The 17599-nt window shown below is 55.0% G+C and overlaps 1 protein-coding gene across 2 annotated transcripts; it reads left to right on the top strand.

Annotated features, from left to right (window-relative positions):
• Positions 1-7069: 7069 nt before the first annotated feature.
• KLHDC8A (kelch domain containing 8A) lies at positions 7070-17330 on the top strand. 2 transcript variants are annotated; one of them, XM_032133200.1, is made up of 6 exons: positions 7070-7409; positions 12842-13262; positions 13805-13969; positions 14766-14981; positions 15565-15666; positions 15959-17330. In XM_032133200.1, exons 2-6 carry the CDS (start codon positions 12887-12889, stop codon positions 16150-16152), a joined length of 1053 nt encoding a protein of 350 aa, XP_031989091.1. In that variant the 5' UTR covers positions 7070-7409; positions 12842-12886; the 3' UTR covers positions 16153-17330. The 2 variants fall into 2 exon arrangements, with proteins under 2 accessions (XP_031989091.1, XP_031989090.1); XM_032133199.1 differs by lacking the exon at positions 7070-7409 and adding an exon at positions 11399-12099.
• The last annotated feature ends 269 nt before the right edge of the window (positions 17331-17599 follow it).

The raw sequence follows: 17599 nt of genomic DNA, 5'->3' as shown, positions 1-17599 counted from the left end.
GTTTGTTTGCCTTTATCCTGTCCCAATTCCTTGACTTTCTGGCGTGGAGTAAGGAAAGATTTTTGATCCGGAGAGGCATTAAAGAGCAGCTCGGAGCCCTGGTAAAGGCAATTAAATGAGCGGAACGAGTCAGGTTTGCTCCTTAAACTCCCGCCAGGGGTTGATTTTGGGGATGTTTTATTTTGCCCCTGGTGGGGGTGGCAAATGTTGAATCAGCTCCGCAGGGAGCAGCAGCTGTCGCATCCAGCCGGGCGCGACATTCCCGGTATTCCCTGTGCCGGGAACATCCATGGAAATGTGCTGCTGGAATAACCCTTTGTGCTCAGAGCTGGGCTGGGGTTTTTGGGGGGTTCTGATGTGGCTTTTCCTGGCTTTGGGACGCCAAAGAAACATCAGCGACCCCTTTGGGATTAGGGAGTGTTATGGGCCGTCCCTAAATTATCCGTATTTGCTTCTTTTAGGTTGAAATCCCTGAAAATACCAACTCAGGGAAGGCTTTGGCAGGGAGTTGGATGGGAAGGGAGCAAAATGCTGCTGCAGGAGCAGATAAAGGAGCTGGAATAAAGGGAATGAAGTACATGGAGCGTTGCAGAGGTCTTAGAATATCCGGGGGGGGGGGAATCGGAGTTGAAAGGGATTTTTTTACTCTTTTGACTCAAGTAGAACATTCAGTTTTTAATCTCCAAAAGCCTTTTGGGGAGTTCCTGGGCACTAAAAGCTGCTTTGCCCCCACCTTTCCTTTCTGGAGGCGGCCTTTGAAGTGGCCTTCAAAAGCTGCAGGCCGACTTCCCTCGTTTATTCCGCAGCCCGGAATGAATCCCCGCCTTTGTCGGAGCAATTAGCTCGGTGGGGGCATTCCTGGGGGGCTGCTTGAAGGGGAAAATTCCCAAATCCTGAGCGGTTTGGACATGTTTGGAGGAAAACACGGAGCCAACAGCTGTGCTCTGGCCTAATCTGACAGCGCAGCAGCTGTCACAACAAAAGCAGGGCTGCTCCAAACGCCGCTGCTTTGTGGGGTGAGAGGAAAGGATTTAAAGGAAAAGGTTACTTATTGATGTATTTAAAGTTATATTTCGTTTATCTTTAATTTATATTTCGTTTATAATTATATTAATATTATATTTATATTTATATTTATATTTACTTTATATTTTATATTTTAAATATTATATGTGTAAGTATAAATATAAGTATAAATATAAGTATAAACGTAAGTATAAATATAAGTGTAAATATAAATATAAATACAAATGCGAATATAAATATAAATATAATTAATAATTATAAGTATAAATATATAATAAATATATAATAAATATAAATATAAGTATAATTAATAATTATATGTATAAATATAATTATATAATAAATACATAATAAAGATTTATATTTATATTTATATTTACGTTTATATTTATTTATTGGTTCTCCTGTGTGCAGCCTGGTTTTATGGGATCCCCAGCAGCTGAATGGGCTCTCAACCAATTCTTTCCTCGAATTTCAGGACTCGGATGGGTTTGGAGACTTTGGGTTTTTCTGGAATTCTGTCTTTTAGGTACCTGCCTGGGGGTTTTTTTGGGGGATGACAAATCCTTTCCGCACCAACCCTTTCCCCACCCCACACCTGCAGTCCCAGCGTGCTCCACAAGGAGAATTAAACAATTCCAACTTGTGAAAATGGCCTGAATTGGGGTTAATTTTTGTTTTCAAAGCATCAAATTCTGCAACCTGGCAGGGACATTTCAGGTGAATTCCGTGAATTTTAAGGCTTTTTCTCCTCTTTTTTCTCCTCCAGGCAAAAGCCGGAGTAACCTTTGAAACAAAAGAGGTCAAAGTGCCGGCAGCCTGCGCCTCGGGCTGTCCTGGAGGCAGTAATCTGCTCCAACATGAATATTTGATGTCTGCTCCGCCAAATGAGGGAATTACAAGTTGATATAAACTGACGTTCTTTGTGTTCGCTCGTGACAAACGCAGCAATTAGCTGCAATCAGTTAATTACAGCTCGCTCCTTCCTCGGCCTTTCCTTCCTCCAGCTCTGCTTTGCAGCAGGACGGGGTTGAACTCACGGATTTGTTTTCGTGCTGCTCCTCTGGAAAAGCTGGAAATCGGGAATTTTATCCATTTGAAAGCTCATCCCTGTCGGGTTTATCCTCACACCGGGGATGCTCCGGGATGGAGTTTCCTGACCCCGTTCCCAAACCTTGTTTCAGGAGTGCCTGGAAGCGAGAGATGAACGATTGGGGAACGTTTGTGGGGTCACGGCTTTAAGGGATGAGCTCCTGGTGGGTTTTAAACCTTGGCACAAATCCCTGCCGGGCTCCACAGACTCCTCCAGAGCCTCTTCCAGCTCCCAGCTCCCTTCGAGGGCAGCTTTGTGGGAAAACCACCCCCATTCTTCTCAGCTTTCCACGGGCAGAACGCTGGGAGACTCCCTCCTGCTGCTGCTGGAAAATCCTGACAGGGGAATTTTTCCAATTGGTTTTTCCAACACTTCCAAGGATTTTGACTCCAACGCTTCCCTGAGTGGCCCATTCCAATATTTATGACCATTTCCATGATTTTTTTCCCCCTAATATCTCATCTAATATCTCGTTTGCTTTGTGGAAAAACCACTCCCGCTCCCATTCTTCCTGGTTTTCCATGGGCAGAACGCTGGGAGACTCCCTCCTGCTGCTGCTGGAAAATCCTGGAAGGGGGAATTTTGCCTTGCAAGGGATGCAGGGAACCAAAGGGGCCCTGACCTGGAGTCTTGGCTGAGCTCGAGCTCCAGCAGCACATGGAAAACCCATCCCAGGATGTCATTCCTGCATCCCAAACGCCTTTCCCTGGGAATTTGAGGTGTCCAGCAGGAGATGGAGCAGCACTGGGTTATCCAAGAGCAGCCAGGACGAGGGGGAGCAGTTTGAAACTAAAAGAGGGAAGGTTTAGGTGGGATTTTGGGAAGGAATTCCTCCCTGGGAGGGTGAGGAGGGGCTGGGATGGAATTCCCAGAAAATCCACGGCTGCCCCATCCCTGGAAGTGTCGCAGGCCAGGCAGGAGCAACCTGGGATCGTGGAAAGAGGTGGAACTGGGGGATCTTTAAGGTTTCTCCCAACCCAAACCAGTCCGGGATTCCATGGATTTGGGGACCTATGGGATTTAAGGAACTCATCCCACGGGGACACGTGGCACCTCCAGCCCCAAAGCAGAACCAGCCTTGGCCCTCCTGGGGTGGCAGCAGAGAAAATACCGGGGCTGGTTCCCGTTCCGTGGTGTTTTCCCTCTTTTTTTCCCCCTGGCTCTTTTCCCCCAGCCCCTTTTCCCCGGCTCTGCTCCGTTTCCCCCTGGGAAGCGTGGCTGGGATTTCTGCGGGATTGACATCCCGTTCTCAGCCTCCTCCTCCAGCCTCGCACCAAAAACATCCGTGTCTGCTCTGGGAGAACTGGGACATCCCGGGGCGGGGGAGGAATTTGGGAATCTGCCTCCACCCCATCCCTAATTTTAGGCACTGAAATTCCAGACCTGTCAGCCAAGAGCTGAGCTTGGCACACGCAGGGACAGCAGTGACAGGGAAGTGGGAGCTGAAGAGCGGCTGTGGCACGGCCCCGTTCCCAAAAACACCCCGGGATGGGCTGGAGAGTGGGAAATACGGAAAGCGAGGCTTGGTGGAATTGGGAAAGTCCTGAGGGAGCTGGGAAAGGGGCTCAGCCTGGAGAAAAGGGGGATCAGGGGGAATTTCTGGCTCTGCACAGGTCCTTGGCCGGAGGGGGCAGCCGGGGGGGATTTGGGATTTTTATCCCAGGGAACAGGGACAGGAGGAGAGGGAACGGCCTCAGGCTGAGCCAGGGGAGGCTCGGGGTGGAGATCAGCAGGAATTTCCTCATGGAAAGGGTTGGAAAGGGCTGCCCAGGGAGGTTTGGAGTGCCCATCCCTGGAGGCGTCACCTGGACTCAGTGCCCAGGGTGGGGATCGGGCACAGCTCGGACTCGATGATCCCGGAGGGATTTTCCAGCCTAAATTCCGGGATTTTGGGATCTCTGCTGCCTCATGTTCCACCCAGGAGTCCAACCATCGCCACGGCCACCACTGAGCCCTGTCCCCAAATGCCACATCCACGTTTTTCGAGCACTTCCAGGGGTTTGGGCTCCACCACTTCCCTGCACAGCCCATTCCAACATTCACAACCATCTCCGTGATTTTTCCCCCCCAATACCTCACCTAAACCCTGCATTGTTTCAGATCAATAAATTCCCCCATGAACTCAGCCTTAGGGATGTGCAAAAGAGGAAGATTCCGAGGGATGCAGGAGTTTCCTTATGGCAACCCCTGGAACAAATCCGGGCTCCTGAAATTTTGTTTCCAAGATGGGTTTGGTTTTTTGCCTTTTTAAAGCACGAAATGCTTCCGTATTTAAGCCCCGAAGGAAATAAAACCACATTTCTGTGCGGTTTGAATGACGATTTCTGAGGTGGATCAGGATTTCGTTCACTCTGTTAAACTCTAATTAAAATATCAGCGCTCTGAGTCTATTAAAATATTGAAAAATCATAGAAAATCAGAATTCTACTCTGATTTTTTTTCACCCAGAGCTGCTTCTGGCTCCTATCTCTGCCTGGGCCATCAATGATTAACCCCGGCTGTGGCTGAGGAGCAAAGTCCCTCTTCTCCCACTCAGATTTCCCTGCAGCTCCTTCCCAGAGCCAAACAGACTCTGGGATGAATCCAGGGAATTTTGTGCCCTGCTCTGGGATTTATGGACTGGTTGGGCTTCCCAGGAAGGGGAATACAGGTGGTGATCCCAAAAAACTCTGCTTTATTCAGCATTCTGGGAATGTGGGATCAGCAGCTCCCAGCCCTGGGAACTGCTTTTTTTCCAGTTGGATACAAACCCAAACTTTTATTTATATTCTGATTTTTTTTTCCTTTTTTAAAATTTATTTTAATTATAAAAACCCTCTAAAATACACAGCTCGATTCTGCTTCCTGCTCAGCTGCCACTCCCCGAGCTGTGGCTGATTTGGGATGGGTTTTGGGGTGGTTTTCTCCTTTTTTTCCCTGTCTTTTCTGAGTTCCTGCCCTGTCTCCCCGCGTTTGTCACTCGGCCAAGCACAGCTGGTGGACTTCTCCCCGTGGGTGAAAATCTGATGGAGAAATCCCGGAGTTCCTGGCTGCTGTCTGCCCGGATTAAGGGAGCTCTCTGCACTGGAGAACTCCTTAATTAACTCCTTAATTAACTGTCAGCTTGGAAAATCTCTGGGAAAAATTTAGGACCTCCAGTCCCCTACATTTCTCTCCCTGCTGGCAGAAAAAATTCCCTGTTTTCCCTCTTTACCCACAACATCCTCATTATTCCCAAAAAACCCCCCCTTTTCCTGCGTTTCCAGAGCCGATTTTTCCCATTTTCCCCCCATTTTCCTTCCTCCTGCAGCTCCTCCCATCCCAGGAATGTTTTAGGGATGGAGTTGGCTCAGCCTGCGGTGCTGCAGGTGGAAAAAAGGGAATTAGAACCGGGAATTAAAACCTCCCCGTTGGGCTCGTTGGTGTCATCTGCAGGAATTCCTGCACCTCTCCTGCTGTTCCCATGGAAACAGATGTGGAATTGCAGGGATTCTAGAGATTCTCAGGACTATTGGTAATTTTTTAACAGCGACACCTCCTTTACCATTCCCGAGCAGGCTGGGAGAATTTAAATCAGCTTTTTTTGAGGCACCAAAAAAAGCGGGAATCCATCATTCCCAGAAAAACATTTTCCAGCCTGCTGGATCCGGCTCAGCCATCGGGAAGCTTGGAACAGCTGGGATTTGTGGCTGAGCTGTTCATGTCTCAATTCCCCATTTTCCCCCTGATTTATCCCGTTTTTTCTTGTTTATCTCAGGTGTTCATCATGGAAGGTGAGGCTGGATCCATCCATCCATCCATCCATCCATGGATCCTCCATCCATCCATCCATCCATGGATCCATCCCTCCATCCATCCATCCATGGATCCATCCATCCTTCCATCCATGGATCCATCATCCATCCATGGATCCATCATCCATGGATCCATCCATCCCTCCATCCATCCCTCCATCCATCCATCCATCCTTCCCTCCATCCACCCATCCATCCATCCATGGGTCCATCCATCCCTCCATCCATCCATGGATCCATCCCTCCATCCATCCCTCCATCCGTCCATCCATCCATCCATCCATGGATCCATGGATCCATCCATCCATCCATCCATCCATCCATCCATCCATGGATCCATCCCTCCCTCCATCCCTCCATCCATCCCTCCATCCGTCCCTCCATCCGTCCATCCCTCCATCCATCCATGGATCCATGGATCCATCCATCCATCCATCCATCCATCCATCCATCCATGGATCCATCCCTCCCTCCATCCCTCCATCCATCCCTCCATCCGTCCCTCCATCCGTCCATCCCTCCATCCATCCATGGATCCATGGATCCATCCATCCATCCATCCATCCATCCATCCATCCATGGATCCATCCCTCCCTCCATCCGTCCATCCATCCCTCCATCCGTCCATCCCTCCATCCATCCATGGATCCATGGATCCATCCATCCATCCATCCATCCCTCCATCCATCCCTCCATCCATCCCTCCCTCCACCCATCCCTCCATCCATCCATTGATCCATCTGCAGCACTTGGAGGAGAAGGAGACGCTTCCAACACCTTTTGAGGGAATCGGGTCAAGGCAGAAAAACCCCGGGATGACCGGCGGGCTGGGAGAAAGTCCCAACATCCCACTCTCCCAAGCTCCTTGTGGGGTGCAGGAGCAGAATTTGGGGGTTCTGCTGCCTTGCCGTGCCCCTTTTCCCCATTCCGGGGTGACACCCATGGGATGGGCTCTTCCCTCCCTGATCCCTGGCATTCCCCCAGGGACAGCCCCCATCCCTTCCCACCATCACCGCGGGGTCTCTGCCTCCTCTCAGCTCCGTCTTTCCAGCTCCTGCTTCCCGATTTTTGCCCTCCCGCCTCCCTTTCCCAGGAGTTTTGTCGGTGCCGGTTTAGGGCGGGGAGCGGGGGGAGCGCGGCCGTTCCAGAACATCCTGTGCGAGCGTGGGGAGCCATAAAAGGCTTAGGGATGGACTGGGAACGCCGGGAATTCGCACGCACAGCCCCGGCTGCCGCTCCGAGGAGGAGCCCAGATGGGGAAACCCTCCCCGCCTTGAGCGTCCTACATCTTCCAGAGGGGGAACTGCAGCGCCGCTGGATTTACGCGGATTTTTGTTCCCGTTTTTTTCCCCCCCTCCCACGCAGCAATTCCCAACCCCGGCTGCTCCCGGCGCCGCTCGCAGCCCGGCGGGGAGTGGGAGGAAGGAAGGGGATGCTCGGAGGATTTGGGAAAAGGGGAAGTTGAGGAGCTTTTCCAGCCATGCTCCACCTGCGCTCGGCGCGGCGGCTCCGGAGCTGTGAGTATTCCCGAGAAATCCTGGGAAAGGAAGGAGGGAGGGAGGGAATTCCTCACTGGAGGTCACTGGGTCATTTGGGGGGGGATTTGAGACCCCGGGTCCTCCCAGGCTTTTCAGCCTCAAACAAAGCTCGGAGTCTGCGTTTCCCTTCCAAAAATTGGGTGAAGAAAGATGATTTTTTCCTTACTTTTTGTGAAGAAGGATGGGGTTTTCCCTTACTTTTTTTTCCCCCCAGTAGCCCCCAAATCCCTTCTTTTCAGCCTTTCTCCTCCCAGCATCCCCACTGCCATTTTTCCAGCCTTTCTCCCAGCCCAGGCCCTGGCAGTGCTGGGGTTGCTGTGACCTCCCCCAGCTGTGATCCGGCCGGAGCTCTTCCCATTCCCTGTGCAGCCGAAATAAAGAGGAAAAGGAGCTCTGGAAACACAACCTGAGAGGCTGCAGGGCTCGGAAAAGCCCTTCTGGCTTTCACTCGTGCAGGAGAGGAGCTGTTGGGGCAGAGGGAGATTTTGGTGGGAGCTGGATGGGGAAGGGAGACCCTTTGCTCTTGCAGGTGGGTCCTTGCAATAAAATAAAATAAAATAAAATAAAATAAAATAAAATAAAATAAAATAAAATCTCCTGGGCTAAACTGTGACATGAGCAAACCTCACCTTGCTCCACTGATTTTTCAGCCCACCCACGATAAAAAAAAGGCTGATCTGGGCTCCTTCCCCTCTTTCAAAAAATGAAGCAGCTTTTGTCCCTGTCCCGGAGCTGTGGCTGCCATCCTCCTGCTGGGGAGTATTTCCTTCCACAATCCCCCTCCCTCCCATCAGCAGGAAAATTGCAGCCCGCAGGAGGAGGCTGGAAAGGATCCTGAGGGACCGGGGTGGGGGAGGGGGTGAAGCTGGGGGAGGCCGGAGCGGTCCCAGCTGCTCCTGCATCCCGGAGGATGCTCGGGATCGGGGGGTACGAAACGAGCTCTGCTGTTTCCCTCTGCTTGGCACAACGAAATCTCTTCTAATTCCAGTGGTTTTCCCTCTTTTTGCCTGTTTTTTTTTTCCAGGGAGAGGCAGGGAACCGGCGGCGTTTGGTTGTTGTTGTTGTTTTTGTTGTTATTTTCCGGGCGGTTGTTACTATGGCGAGGGAAGGCGGGCAGGTCTGGAATCCCCGGCTGACAATTCCATGCCTGCTCCTTTCATTCCCAGCTGCCGGGGTTGGAGCAAAGGCACCAGAATCGGGCTGTTCCCGGCTCCTTTTCCCTTGGGACGCGGGGGAGAGGAGGATCCTTTTTCCCGAAGTTTCCCTGGTGGATTTCTCTGTCCCGCTGAGGACTGGCTGGGGGTGTCTGACCTGCTCCTGGTGGCACGGAGGCGTTGGCAGACGGGATTTTTGGGGCTGTGGGGATCACCCTGGATCTGTCCCATTCCCAAATGGGAGGAGGTTTGGGTTCCGGACAGCTCATGCGCTGGCCCTTGGAATTTCGACCCTGGAGCAGCAAGACTTCCAAATCCTGGAGAGAAGAGAGATGGGAATGGAAGGGAAAGAAGCTGCCGTGCTCTGACCTCTCTCCCCGTTCATCCCGTGAATCCCTTTAAACCCCACCAGCCTGGCTCCGATAAATCCCAAATTACCGCAGGCCCAGAAATGCCACGAATCCAGGGCCTCTCCCAAATGATGAATGGGTTTTCCATGGAGGGAATATCCAGGGAGAGGTCCCGCTGTCCCCTGGAGCCCTGACCCCCTCTCAGGGCGTGCTGTGGGGCTGCCCCTGCCCATCCATGCTCCAAATCCACTTGGAAAAGGCCCTGGAGGGTTTGTGGGTGCTCTTAGAGCCGGGAATTTTATCCTGCATGGATTAGGACTGGAGCGGGCTCGGCCCCATCCCCGCCGCCTCCGCTGCTGGAAAAGCAATTTCCCTTCCTTTGGATTTCAGACGTCGGTCAGTTTGGGATAACGAAGCCGTAATTCCCTGTGCCCGGGAGGGGAATGAGGCTGCGGGACGCTTTCCCAGCTCCCTGCACGGCGCTGGTGTCGCTTCCCGGTGAAATCCAGGTGATTTTGGAGAGCCGGAGGCGAAGGCGTGGGATCAGCGTGTGAGCCTGACCTTGATTTCCTAAAAATAGCACGGGAGGGAAGAGGAGCGGATCCTTTGTGTGCCAAGGCAGCTGAATTCAGGCAGAGCTCTGCATTCCAGCCGAATTCCCAGCTCTTTGCTGCGTTGTTCCCGCGAGGGACCTGCCCAGAGAAATCCTCATCCCTCTCCAAGCGCTCTCTGCGTGCTGGGATGTTGAAAAGGAATTTTTAGGCAATTTGAGGCAATTATTCCTAAGCTTTGGACAGAGGAATTGCCTGGCCCCAGGTTCTGCTCCTGGCAGGCGCCGGAGCAATGCTGGTTGTGCCTCATCCCAGCACTTTGGATTCGAAGGAAGAGAGGCACGGGGTAAAAAAAGGATTTCCTGGATGTCTGGATGCAAATCCATCGTGCTGCTGGAAACAGGAGCTGGCTCTGCTTTGCTGATTAGCCGGCCCAGGCTGAATTTGTCTGTGAAAATTCACCTGGAAAGGAAAAAAATCGTTCACGGAGGCAGAATCCCAGAGCCGCTGGAGCTGGCAGGGCACAAATTCCGGAGCTGCTCAGGGAGGGCAGAGCAGCAGCGGGATCTGGGCTGGGGTTCGCCCCTTTTTCCCTGGATTCTGGGAGGATGGGAAGCGTGGCTTGATGTGCTGCTGCTGCTTTTTATCGTGGCTTTGTGTTCCTTTGTCCTGCGGCCCCTGTGGGGCCTGGAATTGCGCCGGGAATTGTGGATGAGCCCACAGCAGGTCCTGGACCCCAGCCCAAGGAGGATTTATTCGTCAACCCCATTCCTCATGCCATAAATGATGTTTGGTGCGCTCCCGAAAATTTATTTGGGAAGACAAATAAAAATAAACAGCCCTGCTCGGAATGACTGGATTTTATGGTAGCTCAGAGCTGGATGGGAAGGGATTTTCCTGGATCCCAGTCCAGGCGTGAGACCTTTTTCACCGATGCTTTCAATTTTCTTTATAGAATCATAGAATCCCTGGATGATTTGGGTTGGAAGGGCCTTAAAAAATCCTCACCCTGCCATGGGCACAGACACCTCCCACTATCCCAGGTTGCTCCAGCCTGGCCTTGGCCACTTCCAGGGATGTGGGATCCCTGCCAGCCTCGTGTGATTCCCACTTTCAGAGGAGCTGCGGGAGCAAACAGGAGCCCGGAAATCCCCCCTTGGGGCGGCTCTGGGGTTTGCAGGGATCCCAGGATGGCAGCAGCGCCGTGCTCAGCAGGAACGCTGCGCTGTCCCTGGCGCTGGCTCCAGGGCCGCCTCTGTCCCCCTGCTGACCCGGGGGACGCAGCAGCCGGGAATTTTTAGGAGAAACCACATGAAATTCCCAGCACTCAGGAGGTGCGGGGGATGCAGGATTCCAGGGGGATCCTGCTCCACGCTGTGATCCCGGGAATCCCCCGGCTGATCCCGGGGCTCGGGTGGCGACAGGAGGCCGGAGGGGGCTGTTGCTAAGCCACGCCTGCGGCTGCTCCCGGCCGGCTCTGCTCAGACCCGGCAGCTCCGTCCTGGGGCAGGGAATTCTGCAGATCCCCCTCGTTCTGTCTCTGCTCCAGCAGGAAACAAGTCTGCGTCTGCTTTTTTGGGGGAAAAAGGAGGAATTTCCCCCTGGAAAACCCAAGGGGTGTCACTCCTGGATGATTTATTTGTGCTTGGGCACCTTGGATGGGACAGAGCCACAGGGCCGGGTGTCAGTCAGGGAGCAGGGACATGGATTCGGGGGTCAGGGACACAGATTTGGGGGTCAAGGACATGGATTTGGGGGTCAGGGACATGGATTCCGGGGTCAGGGACACAAATTTGGGGGTCAGGGACATGGATTCCGGGGTCAGGGACACAGATTTGGGGGTCAAGGACACAGATTTGGGGGCCAGGGACATGGATTCGGGGGTCAGGGACATGGATGCGGGGGTCAGGGACACAGATTTTGGGGTCAAGGACATGGATTCAGGGATCAGGGACACAGATTTGGGGGTCATGGACACAGATTTGGGGGCCAGGGACATGGATTCGGGGGTCAGGGACACAGATTTTGGGGTCAAGGACATGGATTCAGGGATCAGGGACACAGATTCGGGGGCCAGGGACATTGTTTTGGGAGTGACCCTCTGCTCCAGCCCCACTCTGCTGCCAGGGTGGCTCTTCCTGGCTCAGTGGGACCTCAGCATCCCCATGGAAAACCTTTAGGAATCTGTGCACGGGGAGAAGAGGGAATGCTGCTCTCCCAGCGCAGCTGAGCCAGGAATGTGCCTTTTTTGGGGATTTTTTGGCCGGGGCTGGCTTTGCCCTTCAGAGCCGTGTCCCAAAATCTGAGCGGGCAGCAGCCGCCGAGAGCCGCCGCAGGGACAAAGGGAATTCTGCCTTTGGCTGCGGGCAGGTGTTGGACACCAAGGCGGAGATGTCGGAGCAAAACCGCTTCTGCCGCTCTCCCTTCGCCCCCTCTCCGTCCTCCCGCGCTCATTAAGCTCATCTGCATCGCGCCTAATGACGTTTGGAGAGAGGAGACCGCGGGGGTTCCAGCCCGCTCCCCCTGGGATCCCTCCCGGCTCCCGGGGATGGAGAGGAGGGAGCTGGGGGTTGCTGTTTTCCTCAGGGTGAGGAAGACCAGGAGGAGGAACCAGGTGGGTCAGAGAAGGAGAAGTTGGCCAGCAGGCCGGAAAACAGGCGTGGAACGGGCAGACGCCGGGTTTCAATGTCACCTGGGGGCGGGGAGCTCGGGAAGCAGAAGGACAAACTGACTCCGACCTTCTTGCCTGGGGTTTTTTTTTCCCTGGTTTGTTTGATTGTTTCTTTCTTTCTTTCCCACCCCTTTTTGGTTTGGTTTGGTTTTATTTTAGGCTCGGTCTCTGCGTGAGCTGCCGAGGCAGCTCTGGATGTGCAGGATTGATGGAGAGGCACTGAGAGGTGCCGGCGGTGCTGCTCTGCAGTGGGGGTGGCACTCTGGTGTTTTTCCTCAGTTCAGGAGGGATCTGTGGAAGGGTCTGGAGAGTCCCGGGGGAGCCGGGAAAGGGGCTCAGCCTGGAGTAAAGGAGGCTCCGGGGGAATTTCTGGCTCTGCACAACTCCCTGACAGGAGGGGGCAGCCGGGGGGGGGGCAGATTTGGGATCTTATCCTAGGGAATTTGGGGTGGGATGAGAGGGAACGGCCTCAAGCTGTGCCCGGGGAGGTCAGGGTGGAATTTCAGCAGGAATTTCCTCATGGAAAGGGTGCTCAGGCCTTGGCAGGGGCTGCCCAGGGAGGCTTGGAGGCATCCAAGGCAGGCCTGGACGTGGCACTCAGCACTCGGGGCAGGGATTTGGCACAGCTTGGCCGATCCTGGAGACCTTTTTTCACCCTCAGTGATTCCAGAATTCTATTTTCCAGCATAACCCCCCCCTTCCCGTGGGCAGAAACCCCCCGGTGGCCACCATGGAGCTGCCCAGCACCAAAGACTTCCAGTGGAAATCGCTGGCGCCGCTGCCCAGCCGCAGGGTGTACTCCACGCTGGTGGAGGCGGCCGGGCAGGTCTTCGCCGTGGGCGGCTGCGACGACAACGGCGTCCCCGTGGACTCCTTCGAGGTCTACTCGCCCGAGGCTGACCAGTGGGCAGCGCTGCCCCCCATGCCCACGGCCAGGGCTGGCGTGGCCGTGACCACGCTGGGCAAGAGGATCATGGTGATCGGCGGGGTGGGCACGAACCAGCTGCCGCTGAAGGTGGTGGAGATGTACAACACGGACGAGGGACGCTGGAGGAAGCGCAGCTCGCTCCGGGAGGCCGCCATGGGCATCTCGGTGACGGCCAAAGGCAAGGAGGGACCTGCCGGGGCCGCCCGTGGGGTGGTGGGATGGGGGATTTCGGGATCTGCTTGAGGAATTGGTGATTTAGGTTTGACTCTCTGAGCTTTTGTGCTCAGGCGCAAAAACTCTCTGGGTGATGGCCCAGGGTGGCTTCGTTCATCTCCAAAACATCTCCTGTGCTTCCAGGAGTTGGGCCTCGTGCGTTTGTCACCTCCCACCCTCCCGAGATGCTCCACAGGAGGCTGGAAGCGCAGACAGAGCCACCCCCGGGTTTGTCACCAGCCCTGGTGGCTCTGCTGGTCCCTGGGGGTGTTTTGGACAAGCTCCAGGGGCTCAGATCCAACTTTCCTGTGGGTTTGCAGTGAATTCTGGTCCTTGAGTGGATTTTTTTGGTGGTGGGGATGGATTTGTGCAGAGGAGGGGGGATTTCAGCTCCTTTCCTGTAGCAGTTTTGTGGGAATTTTTTTCAGGGGGGGATTTCTGGATTTCTGCTGCTTTCCTATGACAATTTTGTGGGATTTTTGGCGTGGTTTCTTTCCCCCCGTCCAGACTACAGGGTGTACGCAGCGGGGGGGATGGGCTCGGACCTGAGGCCCCACAACTTCCTGCAGCACTATGACGTGCTCAAGGACATCTGGGTGTCCCTGGCTGCCATGCCCACGCCCCGCTACGCGGCCACGTCCGTCCTGAGGGGCAGCAAGATCTACGTGCTGGGTAAGGACCAGCCCTGCCCCCTCCACCTTGGCCTCCTTGTCCTTCTCCTTCTCTCTCCTCCTCTCTTCTTTCTCCATTTTTGTCTTTCTTTCTTCTTTCTTCTCCTCCTTTTTCCTCCCTTCTCCTTCTCCTTCTCCTTCTCCTTCTCCTTCTCCTTCTCCTCCTCCTTCTCCTTCTCCTTCTCCTTCTCCTTCTCCTCCTTCTCCTTCTCCTTCTCCTCCTTCTCCTTCTCCTTCTCCTCCTTCTCCTCCTCCTCCTCCTCCTCCTTCTCCTTCTCCTTCTCCTTCTCCTCCTCCTTCTCCTTCTCCTCCTTCTCCTCCTCCTCCTCCTCCTTCTCCTTCTCCTTCTCCTTCTCCTCCTCCTTCTCCTTCTCCTTCTCCTTCTCCTTCTCCTCCTCCTTCTCCTTCTCCTCCTCCTCCTCCTTCTCCTTCTCCTCCCTGCTTTTTCTTCCCTTTTCTTCCCTTTCTCTTCCTTCTCCTCCCCTTCCCTTCCTTCTCCTCCTCATCCTCCTGCTCTCTCTCTGGATCCGAGCTCATCGGAGCTGCAAAAGCTCCCTGAGCCCGATCCTGGCTCTGCTCTGGGTTTGTCTGGATCAAACGGGTGCATTTCAAACACCTCCCTGTGCCAGCACCACGGGGAGGGGGATAGGCTGGAAAATTGAAAATTCGGCTTTTTCCTGCCATGAAACAGAGAAAAGGAGCACAGAGAGGCAAAAAAAATCCCCTGTTTCACTCAGGGGACTGGAGATCCGAAGCTCCTGCAGCCCCTGAGCTGGGATTCCCTCTCCTTTTCCCAGGGGGAAGGCAATCCAAGTACGCCGTCAACGCCTTCGAGGTTTTTGACACGGACACCAGGTCGTGGGCCAAGTTCCCCAACATTCCCAACAAAAGGGCCTTCTCCAGCTTCGTGCCCACCGAGGACAAGCTCTTCAGCCTGGGGGGGCTGCGCCAGGGCCGGCTCTACCGGCAGCCCAAGTTCATGAGGACCGTGGACGTGTTCGACCTGGAGCAAGGTGGGGGCTGGCCCTGCCCCTCCCTTCCAGAGGGGCTTGGGGGCACGCAGGGCTGGGTTTGGGGTTTGGGGACACACAGGGCTGGGTTTGGGGTCTGAGAACACACATGGCTGGTTTTGGGATTGGGGGCACACAGGGCTGGGTTTGGGGTCTGAGGACACACATGGCTGGTTTTGGGATTGGGGGCACACAGGGCTGGGTTTGGGCCCACACAGGGCTGGATTTGGGGTCTGAGGACACACATGGCTGGTTTTGGGGTTTGGGCCCACGCAGGGCTGGGTTTGGGGCTCTGCTGGCCTTGCAGAGCTCAGAGTTCCCATCAGCTGCTGTCTTGAGCTCAGTTTAGAGGACGATTTCCAGCCAGAATTAACAAGCAGAATGGGAAAACCACAATCCCGAGGCAGCTGGATCCAACAGCTCCTTCCTGGTGTGCTGGGGGCAAACCCGACCCATTCCATGAGGTTTTATCACCCCAAGGTGCAGCAGCCAAACTGCACTTCCACAAGCCAGGGGCTCAGAGGGGCAGATGCTTTCTGCAGGAGCAGATGATCCCATAAAACCCAGCATGTCCTGCCCTTCCCAGGTGGGTGGATGAAGATGGAGCGCTCCTGTTTCCTGAAGAAAAGGCGAGCAGACTTCGTGGCCGGCTACCTGCAAGGCAGAGTTGTTGTGGCCGGGGGCCTGGGTGAGGCTCTGGGACTGGTGGGAACCCATTAAAATCATGTGGGAATTTTTGTCATCCCAGAAAAGGGAGAAATCCCAGTCCTGGCTGGTGGGAGGGAGCAGGGAAAGCAGCCCCCATAAGGGGTTGGGGTACAGAGCAGCCAAGAGATGCTCTGGACAGCTCCAAGCTCCAGGGGCTCAAATCCAACTTTCTTGTGGGTTTACAGCAAATTCTGGTCCTTGAGTGGATTTTTTTTTTTTTTTGCGGGGGGAGATGGATTTTTATCATCCAGCACCTCCATTTGTGCTTCCAGGGAATCAGCCGACGGTGCTGGAGTCGGCAGAGGCTTTCCACCCGGAGAAGAACAAGTGGGAGAGCCTCCCCCCCATGCCCACCCCGCGCTGCGCCTGCTCCAGCATCGCTCTGCGGGACTGCCTGCTGGCTGTGGGCGGTGTGAGCCAGGGGCTCAGCACGGCCGTGGAGGCCCTGTGCCTCTCTGATTCCTGACCGGAGCAGGATTCCACCTGGAACAGGTCCCTGTGCCCCTCCGAGTCCTGACCAGAGGATTCCACCTGGAACAGGTCCCTGTGCCCCTCTGATTCCTGACCGGAGCAGGATTCCACCTGGAGCAGGTCCCTGTGCCCCTCTGATTCCTGACCGGAGCAGGATTCCACCTGGAACAGGTCCCTGTGCCCCTCTGATTCCTGACCGGAGCAGGATTCCACCTGGAGCAGGTCCCTGTGCCCCTCTGATTCCTGACCGGAGCAGGATTCCACCTGGAGCAGGTCCCTGTGCCCCTCTGATTCCTGACTGGAGCAGGATTCCACCTGGAACAGGTCCCTGTGCCCCTCTGATTCCTGACTGGAGCAGGATTCCACCTGGAACAGGTCCCTGTGCCCCTCTGATTCCTGACTGGAGCTCTTTGGAAGAGGACCCCACCTGGAAGAGGTGCCTGCCCCTGGCTGTCCCCAGCAGTGGCGTTGGGGACGGTGCTGGCAGCTCCCAGCGCCATCAGACTGCTGCAGGAGCCTGGAAGCTCCTCTGGAACCACCACATCCTGGGATTCTGGTGCCTCCCTCCCTGGCACTGCTGTTGCACCCCCGTGAGGCACCCCCACACTGGCCAGGGGTCCCCTCCAGTCGCTGTCACAGCTCCGTGGGGACACCCAGCTGGAGGAGCCGCTCTCCACATCTCCTGCCTGTGGGGAGGACTCCAGAGATCCCGGCGTGGGAATTGTGTCCCTGCAGCCATCCCGGCCACAGGTGACAGCGTGGGAGGTGTTGGGACTCTCCAGAGGGTCAGTGGTGGCTCAGGGGGGGACAGTGGTGGTGTCCTCTTCGATCCTGGGATCTGTGAGTGCTTCCCTACAGATCCCCTCCTCCCAAGGGATACTCCAGACCTGCAGCCGGATCGGGGCATCGTTCTTCGCCTTCACCGCGAGGCTTTTCCTGCAATCCCGTGGCATTTCCCTGGCACTCCGGCAGAACCGGGGGCTGCCGAGGCTTCCGGAGGATGAGTTCCCAAGGGACAGCTTTGGCTCCTCACCACTGGCGCAGGACTGGCACAGGACCGGCACAGCTGCTGCCTTTGCTGGGTGTCAGGAGGAGACGGCCTCAACCTGCAATTTTCCGGTGTTTTTTGGCTGCTTTGGAGATTTGGGATCTCCCCTGGGAGAAAGGAGCAAACCAGGGCTGTGCCTCCAGTTTGTCACCCCAGGGACCGGGGGTGGCTTTGGTGACACCAAAGTGACCCCAGCCGCTGCCTCCTCTTGGGTTCCGTTCACCCCAGGCAGTTTTTGGGAGGAGTGTCCAAACTGTCGGGACGCAATTCCAGCTTGGAGCAGTTGTCCCGTTAAAAACCGTCCTTGGGAAAGCCCTCGGAGGAGCCCGGGCTGCGTCAGGGGTGGGATGATGTGAAAATGTGGGAGAGAGGGGTCAGGGCAGGCTGGGATCAT

The sequence above is a fragment of the Corvus moneduloides genome, chromosome 24, assembly GCF_009650955.1.
Source record: "Corvus moneduloides isolate bCorMon1 chromosome 24, bCorMon1.pri, whole genome shotgun sequence".
NCBI classification, from domain to species: Eukaryota; Metazoa; Chordata; class Aves; order Passeriformes; family Corvidae; genus Corvus; species Corvus moneduloides.
The sequence above is the reverse complement of the archived record's forward strand: the minus strand, read 5'-3'. Positions and strand labels throughout refer to the sequence as shown.